Raw genomic sequence first — 21,807 nt, 5'->3', positions numbered from 1 at the left:
TTGGGGAACTAAGCACCCCCATGCCCTGCAGCCTGGCCAAGAAAATATTTAAAAAAAAAAAGTTTAGGGTGGGCAGTTGGTGTTGCAGCTGAGCTCATGAGAGCTCGTGGGGTTGTTTGACTGGGATGGACCTTGAATGGTTGGGTTTGGTGTGACTGGAGCTGGGAATACAGTAAATTGGGCAGGTGTTGGGGGTTATAGCTGATGTGGTGATTGTAACCGGGAATTCACGGTGGGGCCTGGAGATGGATGGGAACTTTTCTCCTCCTCTACCCTGACCCTCACCTCTCCCATCCCTGCCCAGCTCGAGAGCACGACGGACACCACATCCCCAGCGCGCACATCTTTATTAGACCAGATGTGGGATTCCCAAACCCAAACAGGCTGCTTCTGTCCTCCACCAGCCCAGCCATAGAGACCTTCCCCCTAGTTCCTGGGGAGACCAGCTCCCCTCTGGAAGGTGTCAAAAGTTAGTGGCTGTCGTGGGTGCCCTGGAGCCCCTGGTATGGCAGCGGAGAGGGTCACGGCTGTGCCCCGAGTCCTCCTCCCCTAACCCTCTGCGCTTAAGACGCTGCCCCTCCTGGAAAAGGGCAGCCACGTCCAACAATGCATCCTCGATGTGCCGCCCCAGCCGGTGGGAGTCCTGGAGGGAGAGATGTGTCACGTCCAGCAGAAGCTGGGAGAGGAGCTCCCAGGGGCTGAGAAACAAGAGGGCTGAGGTCCCTGCTCCTGGGTCTGAGGGATGAGGGGTTTGGGTATTAGGACTCCTGGATCATGGGATGGTCGGGAGCTGGGAGTCTGCACTCCTAGGCTGTAGGAGAGCAGGGAAGTGGGAGTCCTGAGGGAGGAAGGGGCGGGGGTGGGTTAGTCTCACCGTTCTTGTGCTTGATTTTCTGCTGGAGATGTGGAAGGTGATCACATCATCCCCCATGAAGATGTAGGAAACACCATAACCATGGTCATCAGCCTTGACAGGAACAGAGTGAGGGCAACAACATAGCCCCCGGTCCCCCTCCCCCCCCCCCGTAGGAGTGCGGACGCCCAGCCCCCTCCTCCCTCCCTCAGGGCCCAGTTCCACTCACAGGCCCGAATCCACCACCAGAGGAAACATAGTCGGGGTAACTGTGGACGTCGAACAGGTGGATTTGCTGAACGGGAATCTGGCTGGTGGCCAGCTGCCACTGCTCCGAGCGAACCTGAGGGACAGAAGTCGGTCACGTGTGCAATAAAGACAAACTGACCATAAGTCCGCGCCGCCTTGGCTGAACTGCCTATTTCCCTTAAATCTGTGCCGTTCGGCCCCTCCGCTTCCTGACGTCACCCCTCTGCTTTTCTCCCTTTTGACCACACCCCTCTTTCCTTCTCCCAGAAACCGCCCTCTCTCCTTGTCCCCCTCCCCCAACTACGCCCCTTTCCCTTTCAACCCCTGACCCCGCCCCTCTCCTCTCTGACCACGCCCCTCGCGTTTCTTTCCATGACCACGCCCCTCTTTCCTGGCCCCTTTTTCCTCTCCGCTCTCTCCCTTTTTTCCCCCCGGGTCTCTCTAACTCACTCCTCTGCTGATACCTCCATTTTCCAACATCACCCTCCTAGCCTGGAAGTGCCTCCCTTCTCCAGGGGTTTACCACTTCCCTCTTTAACCCTTTCCCTGCACCCCAACCTGGTCCAGGAAGGGAGACTGCAGGTGGAGGAATTGGGACACGATGTAGAGAGCAAAGAGGTGGCGATCGACCCCCTGTCCACTCATCGCTGCCTTCAGCAGAGCTTGGTGCTTGTCCACCGCCAAGCAGAACAGGGCGAGGCACTGTGGGTCCTGGGGTCCCCGGGGAGGTCACAGGTCATGGAAAGACAGGAAGTGGGCTTACTGCTAAGGCCTGTCACACCCCCGGCCTCAACCCAGCTTGCAACATCCCTGCAAGGCAGAGATATCAACTCTGTTTTGCAGAAGGGACACAGGCCCAGAGAGGGGAAGTCACTTGCCCAGGGTCACACAGCAAGGCAGAATCAGGTGGATTCCCAGGGCTGTCTGCCTCTAGGGCCCAGACTCCTTCCACTGAACCACAATACTTCGTAAGTTGGGGGGAGAGGGAACAGAGGTGCCTGGGGGGTTCTGAGCAGAGAGGTTATACAGGGAACATGAAGAATGGTACAAATGAAAGGCACAAGGTCACATAGAGGTTAAATAAAGAGATCTACATTGTAGAACCAGGACTCCCTCTTGGGTGCTCCCCCAGTGCCCTCTGTGTGACCTCCATTAAAGCATGTATCACACTGTGCTGAGCTGCCTCTGTCTCCCCCCATCAGTGAGCTCCTTGAGGTCAGAGACCAGGCTTGGTTCCCTGTCCCATCACGGAGCTTGGGCCTGAGAAGGTGCTCCTTAAAAGTCTGTAAATGTATGAACGAGTATGTGGAAATGACTGAAGCCTCAAACGAGGCCCACACCCACCGTCTTCTCTTTGTCCTCCATGGCTCTCACAAAGTTGCAGGCCTCCCTCGTGCAAGAACGCACCGTCTCTGTCCGCCCTTCCAGGAACAAGCGAGTCATGGTCGACTCATAAGTCAGGCAGAATTGACCCCTGTCCTGGGGACAAGGAGGAGAGGAGCCTGTCAGCTAGGCTCAGGAAGTCTTCACGGACTTGACCCACCTCTGTCTGGACCTCCAGCTCCTCCTGCCCATGGACATGTGATTGGGAGAGAGAAATCAAGATGGCGGACTCACCATGGCAATAACCAAGAAGTCATTAAAGGGGGCAATGCGGCGGGTCTTGGGGGCCCAGGTGAACTGAGGTCCTGAGAGGGGGTGGGGGTCGGGAACCCAACTGACCCGAAAGTAGGCCAGCTGCAAGGCCATCTGGATGAAGCTGTCTGAAGAGAGGTGGCAGCGTTTGATGAAGCTCTTGCCGAAGTGGGAGAAGGGGAAGACGTGGCAGTCGATGTTTCCAGACAAGGTCTTGGCTCCCCTCAGGGCTAGAGAGATGGATAGATGGATCTGCCAGAGAAGGAGGGAGGAATGGCCAGGGGTTACACATAGGCGTAGGTTAGAGCTGGGAATGGGGCTGGAAGTGATGAGAATGGGGTGAGGTTGGGTGGAATATGGAAAAGGGGACAAAGAAGGGAATAGAGCTGAAGGGCTGGGTTAAAGATGGAGCTGGGGCTGGCAGTGAAGGTCAGGATAGGATTGGGGTTGGGGATAGGGACAGGATGGGGAATGGGGTTGAAAATGAGGAGTGAATTGGAGCTGGGGATGGGGTTGGGATTGGGTATAGGATGGGATATGAGTTAGGGTTGGGTATGGGATGGGGTCAGGGTTGAGGATGGGGTTAGAGTTGGAGATGGAATTGAATTTAAGAATAGCGATGGAGTTGGGGATGGAGATGAGTCTGGGGTGGAGATGAAGTTGGGTTTGAGTGGGGCTAGAACTAAGTTGACGCTGGGGATGGAGATGGGATTGGGGTTGAGTGTGGGGTTGGGTGGTGGGAAGAGGGTTAGTGTGGGGTGGGTTTGCATTTGGGGTTGTGGTTGGGATGGGGTTAGACTGAAGATAGGGTTGGGGTTTGAGGTTGGGGCTTTTCGGGGGATGGGGTGTGAGTTTGGTGTTGGGTTAGGGATGGGGTTGACTTTTCAGTTGAGATTGCAGTGGGGATGAGGTTAGAGTCAAAGCCAGGAATTTGGGGACTTGGAAGAGAGGCCTAGAAACCAGGCCTAACCTTGTCTGGAAGGTCCCAGTGCAGCCGCTGGGGCTGCGGCAGTGAGGGGTCAGGGTGCCCCTTGCAGTGACCGTCTGCCGCGTAGCCCAGCTGAAAGCATTCTGTGGCCAGAGTGAACTGCGTACAAACAGAAGCTGTCAGAGTCCCTTCCTCCCTCTGGACCAAGGGACATCTAACCAGGGACCTCTTGTCTTAAGTCCCTTCTTAAAGGGGTCAGGGACAATCCTTGAGACACAGAAACCTCTGATGGTCACAGGTGGGTTCTTGGGGTCATACTCATTGAAAGCAAGGCTAATACTAATACTCGGTGCTTACTGCCCTTGTACTTCTGACAGGTGGATAAAGAGCCACCAATGGCTGCCCCAGCCCTCCCAAGACAACCCCCGCCATGATCCGAGGACAGGAGAGAGAAAGCTGGGCATAGCATGGGCTTCTAGGGGTCAGCATTCCTTCTGCTGGTGGTTAAATGTTTTAAATCAGTCCTGATGGAGCACCTACTACGGGCCAGCCTCCCACTTAATTTCTCCCTAGAAAGAAGGGATTAAGATCCCCATTTTGACATTAGAACTAAATGAGGAGAAGAACCTCTCACTTATGCCTTCGAGTTTCCATTTCTCTTTATCTTACTCTATGTGACATCTCTTTGTTCAAAGTCAATATGCAGAGATGACAGATGACAGGCAGTGTCTTGAGGGTCTGAGGTTAAATTGAATTGAGAGAGTCATTTACCAATATAATCAAAGGCAAATTCCCATTTTATAAACAATAAACAGGCACAGAAGACTCAGTGCTTACCTGGGGCTGCTCTCAAGATCTGGAAGCAACCTCCCTTCCCCTCATACATGCCTGATCCGCACCCTGGATCCCAGCTAACCCCTCTCATGCAACACCACGGAAGACTGGGAAACTGGTGGGGTGCAGACACCACCCCTTATGATTTAGGTACTAAGTGAAATAGAGAAAAGAGAGATGCTAAGGTTCTCAGGACTGGAGGGGAGCTTAAAGATAGGAGAAAATCCAACCTTTTCACCTGATGAAGCAGAAACTGAGGCTCAGAGGAGGGGAGTAACTTGCTGAAGGTCACACAGCAAACCAGAGCTGGGAGATAGGTCTGACTCAGTGTGAGTATGATATGGTTGGTCACACTCTGGTCTCAGAGCATTCTGGATTCTTATTCTCGCTCTGCAACTTCTGGCTCTGTGACTCTGGGCAAATCACTTCCCTTCTCTGAGCCCCAAATGCCCATTCATCAAAGAAAGGTCATAGGGAATTCCCTGGTTGTCCAGTGGTTAGGACTCGGCGCTTTCACTGCTGGGGCCTGGATTCGATCCCTGATTGGGGAACTCAGATCCCACAAGCCATGTGGCACGGCCCAAAAATAAAAGAGAGAGAGAGAAAGAAAGGTCATAATCCCAGACACCCTTTTTTGCTGCGGGGTGACCCTGGTCTGGTCTCTGCCTCTCTCTGAGCCTCCGTTTATCCTCTGACCTTAAGGCGCTGGAGAGGAAGGTCTTTGGAAATGGGGGGGGGTGGCAGCCCCCAGGGTGGGGCCGGCCAGCTGCCATACCTCCCACATGTGTCCTGAGATGGGGCAGTCAGCCCATGAGTGCTCCACGCTGAGGCCCAACTTCCCGTTGGAGAAGACAATTAAGGAGAAGGATTTGTCAAACCAGCTGCGGGGGGAGAGTTCAGAGTATTCACCAAAGAGGCCAGGAGGGACGTCGGGGGGCTCTCTGTGAGAACTCAGGGGGTTTCAGTGGGGAGATCTAGGAATCAGGGATGGGGTCCTGGTATGGGGAGCTCTAAGAAGGTGGAGGTACTGATGGTCTCTGAGATGTGTCTCAGGTTTGGAGAGTTCAGGGCTTTTGAAAGAATGTGATAGAAAAGGTTCAGGGTTTACGGGTGCTGAGAGCTTAGGCAGACTCTCCCAGGAGCCTCGGAAATCAGAGTGGTGCCTGGTGGGCATCAAGGAAGTTGTCTGAGGGTCTCTACGTAGGCGGGGTCCCAGGTGTGAGGTCCTGGGCTTGGGGTGCCTGCATTAAGGTCTGAGGATTCCATGGTTTGCAGTTCTGAGTCTGAGGTCCTCAGGCTTGGGGTCTAGCTGCAGGTCTCGGGGTCTAGGGGTCCCAGGTTTGGCATTTGTTAATCCTCAGATCTGGGGTCACTGGGTCTGAGATTCTGAGTCTTGAGTCCCAGGTCGAGAGTTTCTCAAGGTCTGAGGGTCCAGGTCAGGGGTTTGGTGGTCCTTAGATCTGCGGTTCTGGATCTGGGGTCCCAGGTCTAGCGGTTATCTGCTTCCGAGGTCCCCAGGTCTCAATGCATTGGGTCTGGGGTCACAAGTGGGGTGGGATCCAAATCCCCAGGCTGACTCACCGGTCGTGGCCCCTGCCGGCCAGCAGGGCGTGGGCGTAGGCGTCCAAGGAAGCTGCGGGGTCCTCCCTGGTGAGTCCCGCGGGCTCAGAGTCGAGTGATACAAAGAAAGCAGCCCCTTCGACGGCCTCCAGGGCCTCCTGGGCCTGGGTCTTCAGGGACCTCCGCACCTGGGCCCACATGTCCCTGTCGGGGGAGTGCCTGAGTTCCAGCTGACTCTCTACCCTGCCCAGCCTCCACCCGGCTTGCAACCTCAAGATGCTGGCTGGGCCTCCGGGCCCCCAGATCTGTGACCCTCACCTCGGAGCAGCGGTCAAGGCCGCCAGATGCTCCTCGTGGGGGCAGGCAGGAGAGGGGTCGTCCAGGATTCGCTGGAACTGCTGCTCCAGGGCCCGCGGGGAAAGCAGGCCGCTTTGGGAGTGGGTCCCCACGCGGAAGAATCGGCCCCGGTGGAAGACGGCCACATGTCTGCTGTCACGGAGGTGGCGGATGTGGTCTAGGGGTGATACATTATAAGAATACGTGCTCTGTGATGACCTAGATGGGTGGGATAGGGGGCGGGGGTCCAAGAGGAAGGGGATATATATATACATATAGCTGATTCACTTTATTGTACAGCAGAAAATAACACAACATTGTAAAGCAGTTATACTCCAAAAAAAAAAAAAAAGAATAACGACCTTTATTAGGCACTTTACCAAGTGGCTTGCACTCTCTGACACACTTCTTTAATTCTCACCACCCTAGGTACCCTTATTATCCCATTTTAGAGAAGAGGAAACTGAAGCTCAGAGAGGGTAATAATTTGCCCAAGGTCACACAGCTTGGGAGTTACAGAGCTGGTATTTGAACCCAGGCAGGCTGGCTCCAGAGAGGGTGCTCTTAGCCACTACACTGTTCTGCCTCTGTCAGTGAGGAGGGGAGGCGGGGCTCACCTTTGTGGACCCCGGGAATTCGCGTGGTGTTGAAAATCTTCTCATACTGGGCAGAGCACAAGGGCCGCATTCCCATCAGCAAAGTCTGCAAGAGGTCATGGGCCCATGAACTGCTTCCCAGGACCCACGTGGCCTCATGGTCTCAGAACCACAGCCTCTGTCCCCAGCCCGCGGGGGCAGCCCTCTTACCGGCAGGATCTCCTGGCGGTTCAGGCGGTGGCGGTACAGGAGGAGGGCGTGGACCGCGTTCCCCGCACGGGCGGCCTGCACGGGAGTGGGCGTGACATACAGGAAGTCCTGCAGGCCGGTCCAGGGGATAGCAAAACGTCTGGGGTCAGGTTTGCCTCTGATGGGGGCACTGACCCCAAACACAGGTCTTGATCCCAACAGAGTCAGTATGGTGAAATCCAGATTGTGATTGAGGTCACTGACCCTAAACCCCACATTCTACCCAGACACCCCAACCCTAGACCCCAGGAACTATGAACCCCATCCCCGGCCCAGTTCCTAACCTCCTTCTCCCCTTCTCACCATCATATAATAGTTGCTATTCACCATCAGTGAGTTCCGGGAGCGCAGGTACACAAATTCTTCCCACCAGTCACTGACCTAGGAGTGGGGCAGAGAGACACACAGCTGCGGTGGCTGGGCTCAAGGTACGGGGGGTGAGTGGGGGAGGGGAGCCCCCCAAGCCTTTGCTATGTCAAACAGGGAGGGTGGAGCTCAATGAAGGAGGCATCAAGATCAATAACTAGCAATAACCTAGAAGTCCATTGATGGGGGATCAGTTAGCTAAACCATGTAACCCTCGTGTTATGGAATACTTCACAGCTGTTAAAAATAAGTTACATCTGAGCTTCCCTGGTGGCACAGTGGTTAAGAATCCGCCTGCCAATGCAGGAGACACGGGTTCTAGCCCTGCTCCAGGAAGATCCCACATGCCGTGGAGCAACTGAGCCCGTGCGCCACAACTGCTGAGCCTCCGCTCTAGAGCCTGTGAGCCAAAACTACTGAGCCCGCGTGCCACAACTACTGAAGCACATGCGCCTAGAGCCCGTGCTCTGCAACAAGAGAAGCCACCGCAATGAGAAGCCCGCGCACTGCAACAAAGAGTAGCCCCCGCTCACAGCAACTAGAGAAAGCCCACGTGCAGCAACGAAGACCCAACGCAGCCAAAAATAAATAAATAAATTAATTTTTTAAAAAGTTACATCTAGGGCTTCCCTGGTGGCACAGTGGTTGAGAGTCCGCCTGCCGATGCAGGGGACACGGGTTCGTGCCCCGGTCCGGGAAGATCCCACATGCCGCGGAGCGGCTGGGCCCGTGAGCCATGGCCGCTGAGCCTGTGTGTCCGGAGCCTGTGCTCCGCAACGGGAGAGGCCACAACAGTGAGAGGCCCGCGTACCGCAAAAAAAAAAAAAAAAAAAAGTTACATCTATATTACTGACAGAGAATGAGCACCAAGACAGGCTGCAGAGTGAAAAAGGCTAGGCACACAACAAGATATATGAAACTATCCCATTTTATTTAAAAAAATACTACTAAGGCCCAACCTGTCCACCAAGTGGATGAATAGACAACCAAAATGTGGTCTATCTATATGATGGAACGTTAATATAAAAAGGAATGAAGTTTTAAGTCTTCGGGGCTACAACATAGATGAACCCTGAAAACATTATGCTAAGTGAAATGACTCAGACACAAAAGGACAAATAGTGTATGATTCCATTTCTATGAAAAATCTAAAATAAGCCAATTCAGAGAGACAAAGTAGGACAGAGGTTACCTGGGGTTTTGGGGAAGTGAGAATAGGGATATTTTGCTTAGTGGACACAGAGTTTCTGTTTGGGATGATGAAAAAGTTCTAGAGAGAGATAGTAGTGATGGTTACACAACACTGTGACTATACTTAGTACCACTGAATTGTACACTGAAAAATGGTTACAGTGACAAATTTTATATTATGTATATATATATTTATTTATTTATTTATTTTTTGCGGTATGTGGGCCTCTCACTGTTGTGGCCTCTCCCATTGCGGAGCACAGGCTCCGGACGCTCAGGCTCAGTGGCCATGGCTCACGAGCCCAGCCGCTCCGTGGCATGTGGGATCTTCCCAGACCGGGGCACGAACCCCTGTTCCCTGCATCAGCAGGCGGACTCTCAACCACTGCGCCACCAGGGAAGCCCAATATATTATGTATATTTTAATCACAATTAAAATTATATATGATATTTACGTTTTATATATAATATGAACTATTAATGTGTTATATATAACATATTACTAAATACTTTAAAATTATATGTTATAAATAAAAATTGTATACTTAAATATATGTATATATCTCCCTGGGTATAAATATATGTATATATACACTCAGAAAAGACTCTGACCAAAGTGTTTCTCACAGGCAATGGTGGGAGAAACAAGAATTAACGGGAGGTAGTCAGAGAGGACTTGAATGTTTTCTAGATGCTTTTCTTTCTTCTGTGTCATAGAATCGCGTAGAATCTATGAAGACATACATGTTTGCTTGCGTCTTAAAGTTGATGGCATCCTACACTTCCTTACACTTAGACTAGGCAGGATGTAGTTGTCATTCCCCGGAAATGTGCAACATCTTCTGGAAAAATCCATACGTTTCCAGCAAACGGTAGAAAAGTTCTATATATTGACCTAGCCAGGGGTTATCTGGTTATATGCATACATAAAACTTCATTAAGCTGTACATGTAAGATTTGTGTATTTTACAATACTATATGTATAATATTGTGGAATTCCCTGGCTGTCCAGTGGTTAGGACTCTGCACTTCCACTGCAGGGGGCATGGGTTCAATCCCTGGTCGGGAACTAAGATCCTGCATGCCCCTGTGACCTGACCAATAAATAAATAAATAAATAAATAAATAAATAATTTGTAACATTATATGCATATCATGTACCATTTTTTTCAAAGAAAAGCCTCACCAGCATCAAAGCTTGCTAAAGTCTATGACTCAGAAGAAAATCCTAGAGATAACTGTGGAGCAAGATTTTAACTTCCAGGAACCCAACTGTTGGGATGGGAGGTCGGGGAGGGGTGGGGCGGTAGGGGCATTGGGGAGGTGGCAATGAATCAGCAAATCTCCAAAGCAAAGCAAAGAGTAATCTGGTTTTAATAAAGGCCACTTTAGTGCACTGCACCAATGGCTTTAGGTACATTATAGGATCTTTCAGGAAATGCTACATTGTCAAGGTTCTTGACAACACAGAGGATGAAGCTGTGTGGAAAGTAGGAAGGTACGGACAAGTCTGAGTCAAAAAGCAATTGAGAAGAGAGAGATTCTGAGCGTGAAAGTCTTAGGGATGCTTAGGCCAACTTATTACAGTTTACATTTCCGTTTTTCTGAGCTTGCTTGGGAGTGATAGTTGATACAAATCTATGTCTAAGTAAGTCTGAGCTGTTTTAACGTATACAGTTGATTCTCATTACTCGCGGTCGTTATGTCCCGTAAAGTGGCAGTGAACGCTGATGAGCGAACACTGAGCCATTGTTCCTAGGGGAAATCAGGGTCAGGTTCCTTCCAGCCCTGTTCCATCTCAGCTGGGAATGTGCGCATCGGGCAAGCCAAAATTTTTGCCATCCTGCGCATGTCTGTGAATGACTGTGAAAGTGCCATGAATACTGATTGGGGGTTACAAATACATTTTGGCAAGTCGGCAAATCTGCAAATACAGAACACGCATGAATGAGGACCGACCTATATAATAAGTGATAGGAAAGCACTGTGTTAGACTTTAGCTCTTTTCCCTTTAGTTGTCCATAAGATAATGGTGTATATAACTGGCAGTGCCTTAGACATACGATGAAATATATATAACATGGTGTGTATATACATTAGTTATGTATAATAAACAACACATATTTATATAATTTATATATTATAGAATTGCTATATTATTTATATGTGTGTGTATGTGTATATATATATATATATATTTTTTTTTTTTTAAGAGCAGAATCTGGTCCAAGAGCATGAAGGGAAAAAAAAAAACTTTAAAACTAAGGCTTGTTGGGCTTCCCTGGTGGCACAGTTGTTAAGAAGCCGACTGCCAATGGAGGGGACACGGGTTCGAGCCCTGGTCCGGGAAGATCCCACGTGCTGCCGAGCAACTGGGCCCGTGCGCCACAACAGCTGAGCCTGCGTTCTAGAGCCTGTGAGCCACAACTACTGAGCCTGCATGACACAACTACTGAAGCCTGCGCGCCTAGAGCCCGTGCTCCACAACAGGAGAAGCCACTGCAGTGAGAAGCCCGCGCACCTCAACCAAGAGTAGCCCCTGCTGGCCGCAACTAGAGAAAGCCGTGCACAGCAACAAACAACCAAAGCAGCCAAAAATAAATAAATTTATGAAAAAAAAAAACCCCACCAAGGCTTGCATAAAAAGAATGAAATACTGCCATTTGCACAACATGGATGGACTTAGAGATTATCATACTAAGTGGAGTAAGTCAAAGAAAGACAAATATTATACGGAATCACTTATATGTGAAATCTAAAAAAGTGATACATCTGTCTCCTCTTCCTACCTCCACCTCATCACATGCTGCCTGACAGATATTTGTGGCTTCCTACGGAATGGGAGGCCTGGAAGCCGCTTACAGGGTGACTCGCTTACTGGTTCTATGCCTCGGTTTCCCAAGGATCTCAACTCAGAGTGCGTTCTAGGGCTCTAGCTCCTGAAATCATAGTAGAAGCCCGTTTGGCGTCTTTGCCCAGACAGGGGAGAGGAAAAAAGAACTGGGGGCGGGGCTTACAGACTCGGCAGGCCAGAGGAGGGGCTGAAATGTTGGAAGGGGCCCGGAATTCTGGTTTAAATATTGGAGGGTTGGGGGCCGAGCTGTGGATGTGGGCGGGCCCTGGAGGCGGAGCTTCGATTATTGAAGAGCCGGGCTCAGAATGCGGGAGCATGGGGGGACGGGTTCCAGAATATGGGAGAGGAGGGAGGAGCTCAGAATATTGGATCCATCTGGGGCTGGGTTTAAACTATTGGAGCGTGGCGGGGGGGGGGTGCTCAGAATGTTCTCACGTCTGGAGTGAAGCTCCAATCTCCGCTGGGCCTGGGGGTTGTGGGCGGGGCGTGGGGCGGGGCGAAAAACTGGCAGGGTTAGGAGGGCCGGCTCAGAACCTTTGCCTATAGGATGCGGTACTCACATAATTGGACGCCCACCAGGACTTGAGCTGAAGGTACCACTGCAGCAGTGACGCCTGCAGCCTCAGGAATTCCCGTGCTAGGGCCGCGGTCCAGTCGAAGTCCTCGTCGGAGAGGACGGGTCGGACAGACTCCAGATACTGAGGGGCAAGGAGGGGAAGACGGCAGGTCACATCCCACTGCTCAGCAGCCTCCCGCCCCATCCCCGGGTACCTGGCCCACCTTGCGCACGGTGTCCTGCACGGAGGGCACAGGCTGACGCGGCAGGGAGCGTTGGTAACTGAAGAGCATTGGGTGGCGGCCGGAGAAGATGCGAACCAGGGCCTGGCGGAAAATTAGTGGTTCATTAAACTCCTCACTGCAGCCCGGCAGCCAGGTGTTGGGGGTAGCGGGGTGGCAACCCACAGAGAGAATGGGGCAGAGAGAGTTTGAGCAGGGCTCTGCCCCTCCCGTACCAGCCAGGTCTTGGTGCGTGAGGACATGGCTCCGTGGGGTTGGAGGAGCCAGCCGTGGTAGGACAGAAGTAGCCTCAGGGCCACGTGAAGCGTGAAGATCAGAGCTCCCCACAGACACGAAGCAAACAGCGCGGCCGCCAGGACGCCCCGAAGCCTGTGATGTTGTCCACCCCTGGGGTGGGGGGGTAGAGAAAAAGAGTATAGGCCTGGGCCTCCTGGCCTCAGAACACCCCTCCCCTCCAGCCCCACCCAGCGCCTGGCGTTCTTAACACTCTCTGACTCTGATCTTTTAGCTGTTGGAGGAATATCCTGTAGCATTAGAGTTGGTCAGAAAAAGTCCAGTTTCCTCATTTGTGAAGTGCTAGGTGTGAGTTTTTCTCGGTACACCCACCATCTCCTCCCAGGACTGCAGAGACAACAAGTTTCTAAAATCATTTCCCATGGAAATTGGCAGGTGCTTAATAAATAAGAGCTGGTATTTCTATTGAAATATACCAGGTCAAATTACACTGTAAGGCAGTGGTTCTCAATGTGTGGCCCTTGGACCAGCAGCATCAGGACCACCTGGGAGCTTGTTAGAAATGCACATTTCTGGCCCCCATCATCTCCATCTCTTGGCGTTCAGGCTAGCAATCAGTGTTGTAACAAGCCTTCCAGGTGACTTCGATACAAACTCAAGTTCAGGAAATGCTGGTCTAAAGATACAGTAAATCAACATGTTTACAAAGTTGCAATCAGACAGGCTGTGAGCAAATCCCACCTGGAGGACTCAGGGCGAGTCACTTCCCCTCTGTGGGTAAATCTAGCCTTCCTAGAAATTTCTACGTCTGATCCTGGATCTGCCCTTTGAGGCCGTCTGCACAACGTTTGAACCTTCTTCCCCAGGAGGGCTAATCCAAGAGTTAGAACCTGCCACTTCACCCACGTCTGGTTTCCAAACCTTCCCCAACAACTATAATAATTCAACCACTCCCATTTAATAACCCCCTAGTACTGTACTGAATATTCCACATGCATGATTTTGTTTAATTCCTCCAACCACCCTAAGAAGCAATTATTATTATCCCCACATTACAGGTGAAGACCCTGACACCAAGAATGGTGAGGTCTCTTGCCCAAGACTATACAACTGTACATTAGCAGAGTTCATACTTCCATTAGTATATATAACCATAACTGGATATTGTCTAGTTTGCCACCATCCCCTTTAGCAAGAAGCAGCCAGGATGGAAAATGTACAGAGACAAGAGAGGAAATCACCTCCTTTTAGTTGAGTCTGTACCTTTATTTATCTGAACCCAAGTAAGTCACAAGGGTTACTTTTCTTTAACCGGCATACATGCTGATAGAGAAACTTACTGGGTGGAGGGAAAGGGGATTAGGAGGTTACTGGGCTGAAGTGGGAGACCTCACCAGTCTGGCAGCAACTCTTTGATTTTCTCCATCAGTCCTAAGGAAGGATCCAGCTGGAGGAACCAGGCAAGCTGGATTGCACTGAAGAGGAACAGCCAGCTGAGGGGGCTAGCAGGGAACACACCAGTGAGAAAATCGTTCTGCGGAGAGGAAAGGGCACCTTATTCAATCAATTATCCCATCTGCTCAGCACCATTCTTAGATGTTGATTCAGCACTGAGCTGGGTGCACCAGATGCCGTGGGGAACAGACACATCTGGGTCTTGCCCCCAGGGAGGTCAGACCAGAATGAAGTGAGTACTAATGGCGACAGGATAGGGCAGGTTGCTCAGCCTGAAGGAGTCAGGGAGGGCTCCCTGGAGGAGAGGTTACTCCCAGGCAGGACCCCGAAGGTGAAACTGTCAAAAAAGCAAACTGGTATCCCATATATAGCAGGGTCCAGAGCTCAGGAGCTGGCCATGGGATGACTGAGGAATGAATGAAAGTGTTGGGTAACTAATCAGACTCCCAGGGAAGCATGCTAGAGTTGACTAACATTTCTTTTTTAATATTTATTTATTTATTTTTGGCTGCGTTGGGTCTTTGTTGCTGCCTGCGGGCTTTCTCTAGTTGCGGCGAGCGGGGGCTACTCTTCATTGTGGTGTGCGGGCTTCTCATTTTTGTGGCTTCTCTTGCTGAGGAGCACGGGCTCTAGGTGCGCAGGCTTCAGTAGTTGTGGCTCGCGGGCTTAGTCTCCACGGCATGTGGGATCTTCCTGGGCCAGGGCTCGAACACATGTCCCCTGCATTGGCAGGTGGATCCTTAACCACTGTGCCACCAGGGAAGCCCCAAGAGTTGACTAACATTTAATGAGCACTTACTACATGCCAGGTGCCATTTGCAAGGCTTAACTCCCAACAACCCCATGAAGTTGGTACTAAGATGTTCTCTTTTTACAGAAGAAAACACGTAGGTTCAAAGTCACACAGAGAGCATGGTTAAGCCAAGATAAGAGCTACTGTTGGTTTTGGTATCACCACCAGGGCTCAAGAAACCACTCCCTCTCCTCTTCCCCCATTTTAATGACCAAGAAGGCCTCAGAGATCATGGTTTAGACCTTGGTCTCTGGAGTCCCCACCCTCTGGGTTCAGATCTCTGCTCTGTCACTACCTAGTAGAGCGACCACAAGCAAGTGACTTTACTTCTCTCTCAGTTTCCTCATCTGTAGAATGGGAACAATCCCAGTACTTGGCTCATAGGGCTGTCTCAAGGGCTGGATGAGGAAATATTCCACAAATGCTTACTGCAGTCCAACAGCAGTGACAAGACAGCAAGATTCCTGCTCTCATGGGGGATAGAGACAATACCTACATAAGTAAAGGCTTTAGTGAAGTGGGTCAGATGACAAGAGGTGCTATGGAGAGAAATAAAGCAGAGGGCTTGGGGTGGGGGGAGCAGAATGGTAAATTGCATAGCTCATAGCCAGGCACACTGTAGGTGCTCAGTAATTATTATGATGATCCCCTCTGTTGCTAATCTACTTCTCACTGGAGATGTAGTTACTTGACAGTCTCCCTTTGGCTTGGCAGGAAAAGGTTACTGGCAAATGTGGTAATTTTTGTTGTTTAATTTTTCTTTTTAAAAGAAATTTTCAGTTCTTCTATCTAGGGCTCTGTATTGCAATAGAACAGGGGCATCCTAATAACAGGAAATGTCTCCATAGCACTTCCCAAGTACAAGGAGCATCATTAAATTATTTCGTTCCCCTGTCACTCGGTAAGATAGAAATTATTATTATCTTCATCATATGGGTGAGGAAACTGAGGAGATAGGAAGTTTGAAGAACTCGTCGAAGGCTACATGGCCAGGAAGTGGTGGAGGTAGGATTTGAACCCAGGTTCCCTGGCTCCAGGGTCCACTGTCAATCACTTAAACCATCCGGGATGCCTTGTAACCCTAAATGCTCCAGGATGAACCACAAGGTACCGAACTCTGAAGTCTGCCGTATCTCAGAACTTCATGTTCATTTGGAAATGATTTCAGATGACACTCAAATCTCCTGCCAATGAACCACCCACTAAGTGCCGGATGCCGGGCTATATGCTTGGCCCAAGTGACCCACTGTCCATAATTCACAACAGCTCTTTTGGCATAGATACTGAGATCACATTCTAGAAAAGCACCCCAGGATAGTGGGGCCTCAGCATGGACTCCAGAGCCAGACTACTAATTCTAGCTCTGCCTCTACTTCTGCATCTTAGCAGCTGTATGACCTGGGAAAAGTGAAAGCACCCCTCTGGGCTTCTGTTTCCCCATCTGTAAAATGGGACTAATGATAGGCTTACCTTAGAAGGCCCTAATGGGACTTCCCTGGCAGTCCAGAGGTTAAGACTCCACGTTTCCACTGCAGGGAGCGTGGGTTCGATCCCTGGTTGGGGAACTAAGACCCCACAAGCCGCACAGCACAGCCAAAAACAAAAAGCCCTGATGAGGACTAGATGAGCAACAGAGTCAAAGGGCTTGGTTGGTACAGAGCCTGAGACACATTACTACCTAGTTTGATTTTAGAAATGAGAAAGCAGAAGCTCAGAGAAGTTACTAACATGCTGGAGGCTACACAGCACCTACGTGGCACATAAGACAAGAATTGCGATGCTGGAGTGGTCACTTCTGTGAGCCAGGCCTTCTGCTAAGACAGCTAATGCTTACAACAATCCCTAGGCAGGGACTGTCAAGGTTCCCATTTTTTAAGTGAAGAAAGTAAGGTTTAGGGCTTCCCTGGTGGCGCAGTGGTTAAGAATCCGCCTGCCAATGCAGGGGACATGGGTTCGAGCCCTGGTCCGGGAAGATCCCACATGCCGCAGAGCAACTAAGACCGTGCGCCACAACTACCGAAGCCCACATGCCTAGAGCCCGTGCTCTGCAACAAGAGAAGCCACCACAATAAGCCCGCGCACTGCAATGGAGAGTAGCCCCCGCTCACCACAGCTAGAGAAAGCCAGCACACAGCAACAGAGACCCAACGCAACCAAAAATAAATTAATTAATTAAATAAATTTAAAAAAAAGAAAAGGAAGTAAGGTTTGGCAATGAGTCTATGGAATACAGCTCTGGCATTGCTGAGGGCACAGCCCCCATCTTGGGACCAAGTTCCAGGAGCTACGGGTTCAGGGTGGTTCCTGGGGTCCGAGACTGGAGAGGAAGGATGCGAGGGCTCCACGTGGCCATCAGGGAGCGAGGCAGCCATGTGAGAGGAGGGCAAGAGTTGTCATTATTACAAGTATCAATTAATACCAATGTGAGGATCTGGTGGGGGCCATTGGCAACAGGTGACATGAGTCAGAAAAGAGCTTCAGAGGTGACTCAAATCAGGGGTGACAGTCAAAATATTTGACACAGCAACACCAGTCCAAATCCGTCTATAAGCATAGAAATCAGAACAGTGGTTGCCTTGCAGTGAGGCTGAGGTAGGGAGTGCTGGCTGGAAAGGAGCTCAAAGGAACATCCTAGGATGATGGCAGTGCTGTCTTGATGGGGAGTTGGTTACGCAGGTATTGTACAGGTTACAAAGATATTACAAAATTCAAGGACTGTACATTTTAAAAAATTTGTGCATTTTTCTGTATATAATTAGATCTTAGTTTAAGTGTCTATTTACGTATATATATATAAATGTGTGTGTTTAACCACAGGTTAACATTTTAGCTGCTGGGTTGGCCTGAGGTGCAGGGGCTTCCAGGGGCAGGGTCTCTCTGGGGGTTTGGGTTAGTGGCTATTTACTCACTGGAGCAGATACATCTCTATTTTAATAAGCATTTTAACAACCCATATGGCCATAGAAGTGTGATCCACCCTGCTCAAATGTCTCAGCTTCCAGAGATCCTCCTGGGCTGCCCCCTGGTTCTAGTATAACACCTCCATGCTCCCTCTTCCCTGCCTGCTTTATCTTCCTCCATAGCACGACACCACCTAAAATACTCTATGGTTTGCTTATTTATCTTCTTTATTGCCTTCTCCTCCAGCTTGATCAAGAGCTCCATGAGGGCAGATCTGTCCGTCTTGCTCCCTGCCGTGTCCCCAGTGCTCCAAACAGTGCCAGGCCCTTAACAGATGCTCCACAGATATTTGGTAAATGACAAACAATATTATAATCTAAAGCTAACACTTACTCAGCACTTGCCATGGGCTAAGCACTTGGCTCAGTGCTTACATGTAAGAATTCGTTTAATCCTCGAAACTGTCCTGTGAGGGATGTGGGGAACCTGAGTCTCAGAGCAACACGCTTGCCCAAGGCCATACAGCTGGTCAGTGGCAGAGCCAGGATTCAAACTCAGTCCTGGCAGACCCCACAGGTGTTCAAGACCTGTGTTCACAGAAAGAGGGTGTGACCAGCAGGGAGACTCCATACGTAGATGGTGCCAGAGTTCTAGAACCGGGGAGTCTCGGGCTGACGTGGGCTCTGGGTAGATGTGGGCATTCTAGGGCATTCTAGGGCAAGGAGTTTGTCTTTTCCAGAGCTGGGGCAGCAGGGTTTGTGGTGATGGGTAACTAGAGGATACAGACAGTGGAGGTTCACATCTCAGAACCGCCACATACTGGAGAGGGTACTGGAGGTTCACAGCAGGGGCAAGGAGGAGCCTCTCAGACCCAGTGGCTAAGGACTGTGGGAAAGGGGGGCCTTCAGGATTGGGGTGTGGGCTACCCAAGATGTTGATCAGGCCACGGGGTTCTGGAATGGGAAGCACCTCGTTTAGAGGTAGAGATGAAAGGGAACGGTAAGGGGACTGAGTTCTAGAAAGTGGGGTTGAAGTTGTGTTTGTGGGTGTGGGGAGAGTGGGAAGGGCTTCCAGGAAGTGGGTACAAGAGGTGAATGGCAGTTCCCAGTAGGTGAGGTTGAGGATCCCGGGAGTGAGCCATAGAGAAACCGGAAATGGCTTTAAGGGGTCCTGAAGTAGACACCAAAATTCCCAGAAGGGGTGACAGGATCCCAGAAGTGGGACCACCAGGATGCCGGAAGGGAGCCTCAGGCATCCCGGAAGCAGGGAACTGGATTCTCGGAAGGAAACCAAGCCGCAGCCCTCCTCACCCAGAAACGGGACAGATGCCTTTTCCAAGAGCGCAGTCCGGAGAGGTAGATCTCCTGCAACATGGGGGCACTGAGCTCCACTTCCCCCGCGTCCGAAGTCAGCGACGGTCGGAAGCCCACGGCCTGGTGCGCTTCAGCCATGTCCCGCTACAGCCCTGGGAGGAGGACAGAGGGTCATTCTCCAGGCCCCCAGCCCCTTCTCCGCAGGCCCAGGAATATAGGACGCCAGCTCACCCTTCCCCAACCACCTGAGGGGTCTTGAGGGTCCTGGCCGAAGACTCCGGTATTGGGGGAACTTCACTTGGGGGGCCTCTGTGAACGCACAGAAAGGCAGGAGGGATAATTTGCGTTAACCCCTTTTGCGGCTATTCTGAGAACATGGTGCGGGGACAGTGCCCCCCCCCCGCAAGGGCCTTTCAAGATTCGGGGGTCGGGGCGGGAAACCGGTCCAGGGTGAGTTGCGGGATCTCGGGAAAAACATTAGTCCCAAACCCATTTGAAATGAACACCTGCCGGACGTTGGCATTGTCCACTCCATTTCCGCTTCCCATTCCAAGGCTGGGGCTGGTGGGTGGGAGTGAGGGGGGAGTTGGGTGGGGGTTGTCTATAAATTCATACGCTCTGAGGTAGCCCAGCGTCCCCTCCCCCCCGCCCCCGGGCTGAAGGGGATGGGGAGAAGCACCCTACTGCGCATGCCTCGCGGGCAGGGATGCTGAGGCTGAGAGCAGAGGCGAGCGTCGAGGACAAGTGATGGAGAGGCCCGCACTCCCAACCCAAGACACAATCCTCCAGCCCCCGCAGGAGCTCGGGCCCGTCCAGTCCGGCACTTACCACGCTGAGTCAGGGGCCCGCCGATCGGATCCTGGAGACCAAGCCCGAGTACACCCCCCCGACCCCCGATTTAGAGCGCCGGACTCAAGCCTCCCACTTGCATATGCCCACTCTCAGTGACTATGAGTCCAAGACTTGGCCGATGGGCCTCCGGAGCACCTGTCCGCCTCCGCCTATCCAACATCCAGGAACCCGGATTTCTGTCTAACGGGTGCCTCGCCGGGTATTCAAGTCCCAGGTTTTAACCCCGCCCCCTTCCAATCCCTGCGCTCAGTTCCCGCCCCCTTCGAATCCCAGCGTCCAATCCCCTCCCTCCGTTCGATCCCCAGCCCACAGACTCCTACCCTCCTGATTCTCCACCATTGGGCCTCCCCCGTTCTACGCAGCCCTTCTCCTCCGAACCCCAGTTTCTTCGGCTCCCCAGTCCACTCTTTGTCTCTTTTCTTTCTCTTTGAGGAAGGAAGCTCAGCTTGGAACTCACAGCCCTCGCGCGTGGGAGCCAGAGTGAATCTCAGCCCTACCACCCAGGGGAGGGAGGAGGACTGCTTTGGGGTCAGGTCGGCCCACTAAAACCACCCACAGAAGATGCAGCTGCAGGGATTGAGTTGGCGTGGAGGTGCTACAGCAGAATAGATTCAAGTTAGTCAGAGGGACTTCCGTGAGGGGAAAATTGCGCGGGTAAAGGTGAGGGGCTCAGGGACCGGGCTCAGATTCGGAGGCCAGAATGGGCACAACCAGAGACTGAAACATGGAACTCTCGTTTTATTCAGCTCTGGACGTTAATATTCTTTGTCCATGCTGGGTCCTGTGTGCACGTGGTCCAGCCCAGTCGCAGCCTGGGGAGAGGCCAGGAGGTGGACTTAGGGGAAAAGAAACTTGGGGTCACGGCCCCGATACACAGATGGGTAGACTGAAGCCAGGGTACGAGCAGAGATGTGCACAACATCACCCAGAGAGCTGGGCACTGCGCTGGCCTCCTTGCCGCAGGCTGGGGTCCTGGAGACGCAGCGGGAGTCTGGCCGCGCGCCGCCGGCGGCGCCCATAGCTGTGGGGATCCTGAGGCTTGCGGCCCGCCTTCCCTGAGAGCTCCTTGGTGGAGGCAGAGCGGAGCCAGTATATGATCTCTGGCAGGCGGTGCGCCTGGCACGTGCCCAGTGAACAGAGGTGCCCGCGCTGCTGAGAGACCTGGTGCCGGGGCCGCCTGGGGATGGAGCGTGGGAGAAAAGCGGGTTCAAACAATCCACTCGAGAAATGGAGCCCTGTGGGCGACCCAGATTGGCGGGCGCGTTTCCTGATCAACTTCCCATTCCACCGAAGCGGAAAACCGCCTAGAGAGGTCGCACGCCCCTCGCGGTCTCCCTCCGGCTCTGTCCCCGCTGCCACCGGCGTTTCTCACCTGCCCACGGAGTCCGGGTCCCCCAGGGTGGAGGAGGCGAGGAGCAACAGCAGGAGGATGTGGGCGGTCATCGTGGGGGTGGGGCGGGCGGGGTCCGAGAAACCGGTGGGTGAAGCGGCTCCTCTGGGCTGCGGCCCCGCCCCCTTCCCGGGCCTGGAAAATGCCCCCTGAGCGCCTGCTTCAGTGCGAGGAATCCGGGCGTCCCCACTTCTCAGGCCGAGAAAACGGAGGCCAAGAGCCACACCACGCCAGAAGGGCAGGATTAGGATCCGGACGCCCACCTCCCGCACCGCAGCCACGGAGCCCTCACGGGTCCCGCCGAGGTGCTATCTACGCCCCTGGGAGGTCTCGGGAGACGCGACCCCTTTAAGGCGGAGAGAGGAGAGGCGGGGCAGCTGACACCTGCAAGTGACGTCGCAGCTTCGGGCTTCCAGGAAA

At 52.3% G+C, this 21,807-nt stretch overlaps 2 protein-coding genes across 2 annotated transcripts; both read right to left on the bottom strand.

The window, feature by feature from the left end:
• Window positions 1–366: 366 nt before the first annotated feature.
• On the bottom strand, window positions 367–19,995 carry CPT1C (carnitine palmitoyltransferase 1C). Its single transcript, XM_081216222.1, has 19 exons — window positions 19,974–19,995; window positions 19,143–19,297; window positions 14,078–14,217; window positions 12,665–12,836; window positions 12,432–12,533; window positions 12,212–12,349; window positions 7,544–7,621; window positions 7,202–7,309; window positions 7,013–7,097; window positions 6,378–6,573; window positions 6,081–6,263; window positions 5,275–5,380; window positions 3,708–3,824; window positions 2,825–2,989; window positions 2,447–2,581; window positions 1,661–1,813; window positions 1,083–1,196; window positions 875–967; window positions 367–643 (listed from the first exon to the last, which is right to left on the bottom strand). The coding sequence occupies exons 2-19, from the start codon at window positions 19,281–19,283 to the stop codon at window positions 464–466; spliced, it is 2,406 nt and encodes an 801-aa protein (XP_081072348.1). The 5' UTR covers window positions 19,284–19,297; window positions 19,974–19,995; the 3' UTR covers window positions 367–463.
• Window positions 19,996–20,735: 740 nt separating this feature from the next.
• On the bottom strand, window positions 20,736–21,691 carry ADM5 (adrenomedullin 5 (putative)). Its single transcript, XM_081216236.1, has 2 exons — window positions 21,370–21,691; window positions 20,736–21,174 (listed from the first exon to the last, which is right to left on the bottom strand). The coding sequence occupies exons 1-2, from the start codon at window positions 21,438–21,440 to the stop codon at window positions 20,919–20,921; spliced, it is 327 nt and encodes a 108-aa protein (XP_081072362.1). The 5' UTR covers window positions 21,441–21,691; the 3' UTR covers window positions 20,736–20,918.
• Window positions 21,692–21,807: the final 116 nt, after the last annotated feature.

The sequence above is a fragment of the Mesoplodon bidens genome (assembly GCF_964165515.1).
Source record: "Mesoplodon bidens genome assembly, chromosome: 18".
Taxonomy (NCBI): domain Eukaryota; kingdom Metazoa; phylum Chordata; class Mammalia; order Artiodactyla; family Ziphiidae; genus Mesoplodon; species Mesoplodon bidens.
Note: the sequence above shows the minus strand (reverse complement) of the source record. Positions and strands in the feature narration are given on the sequence as shown.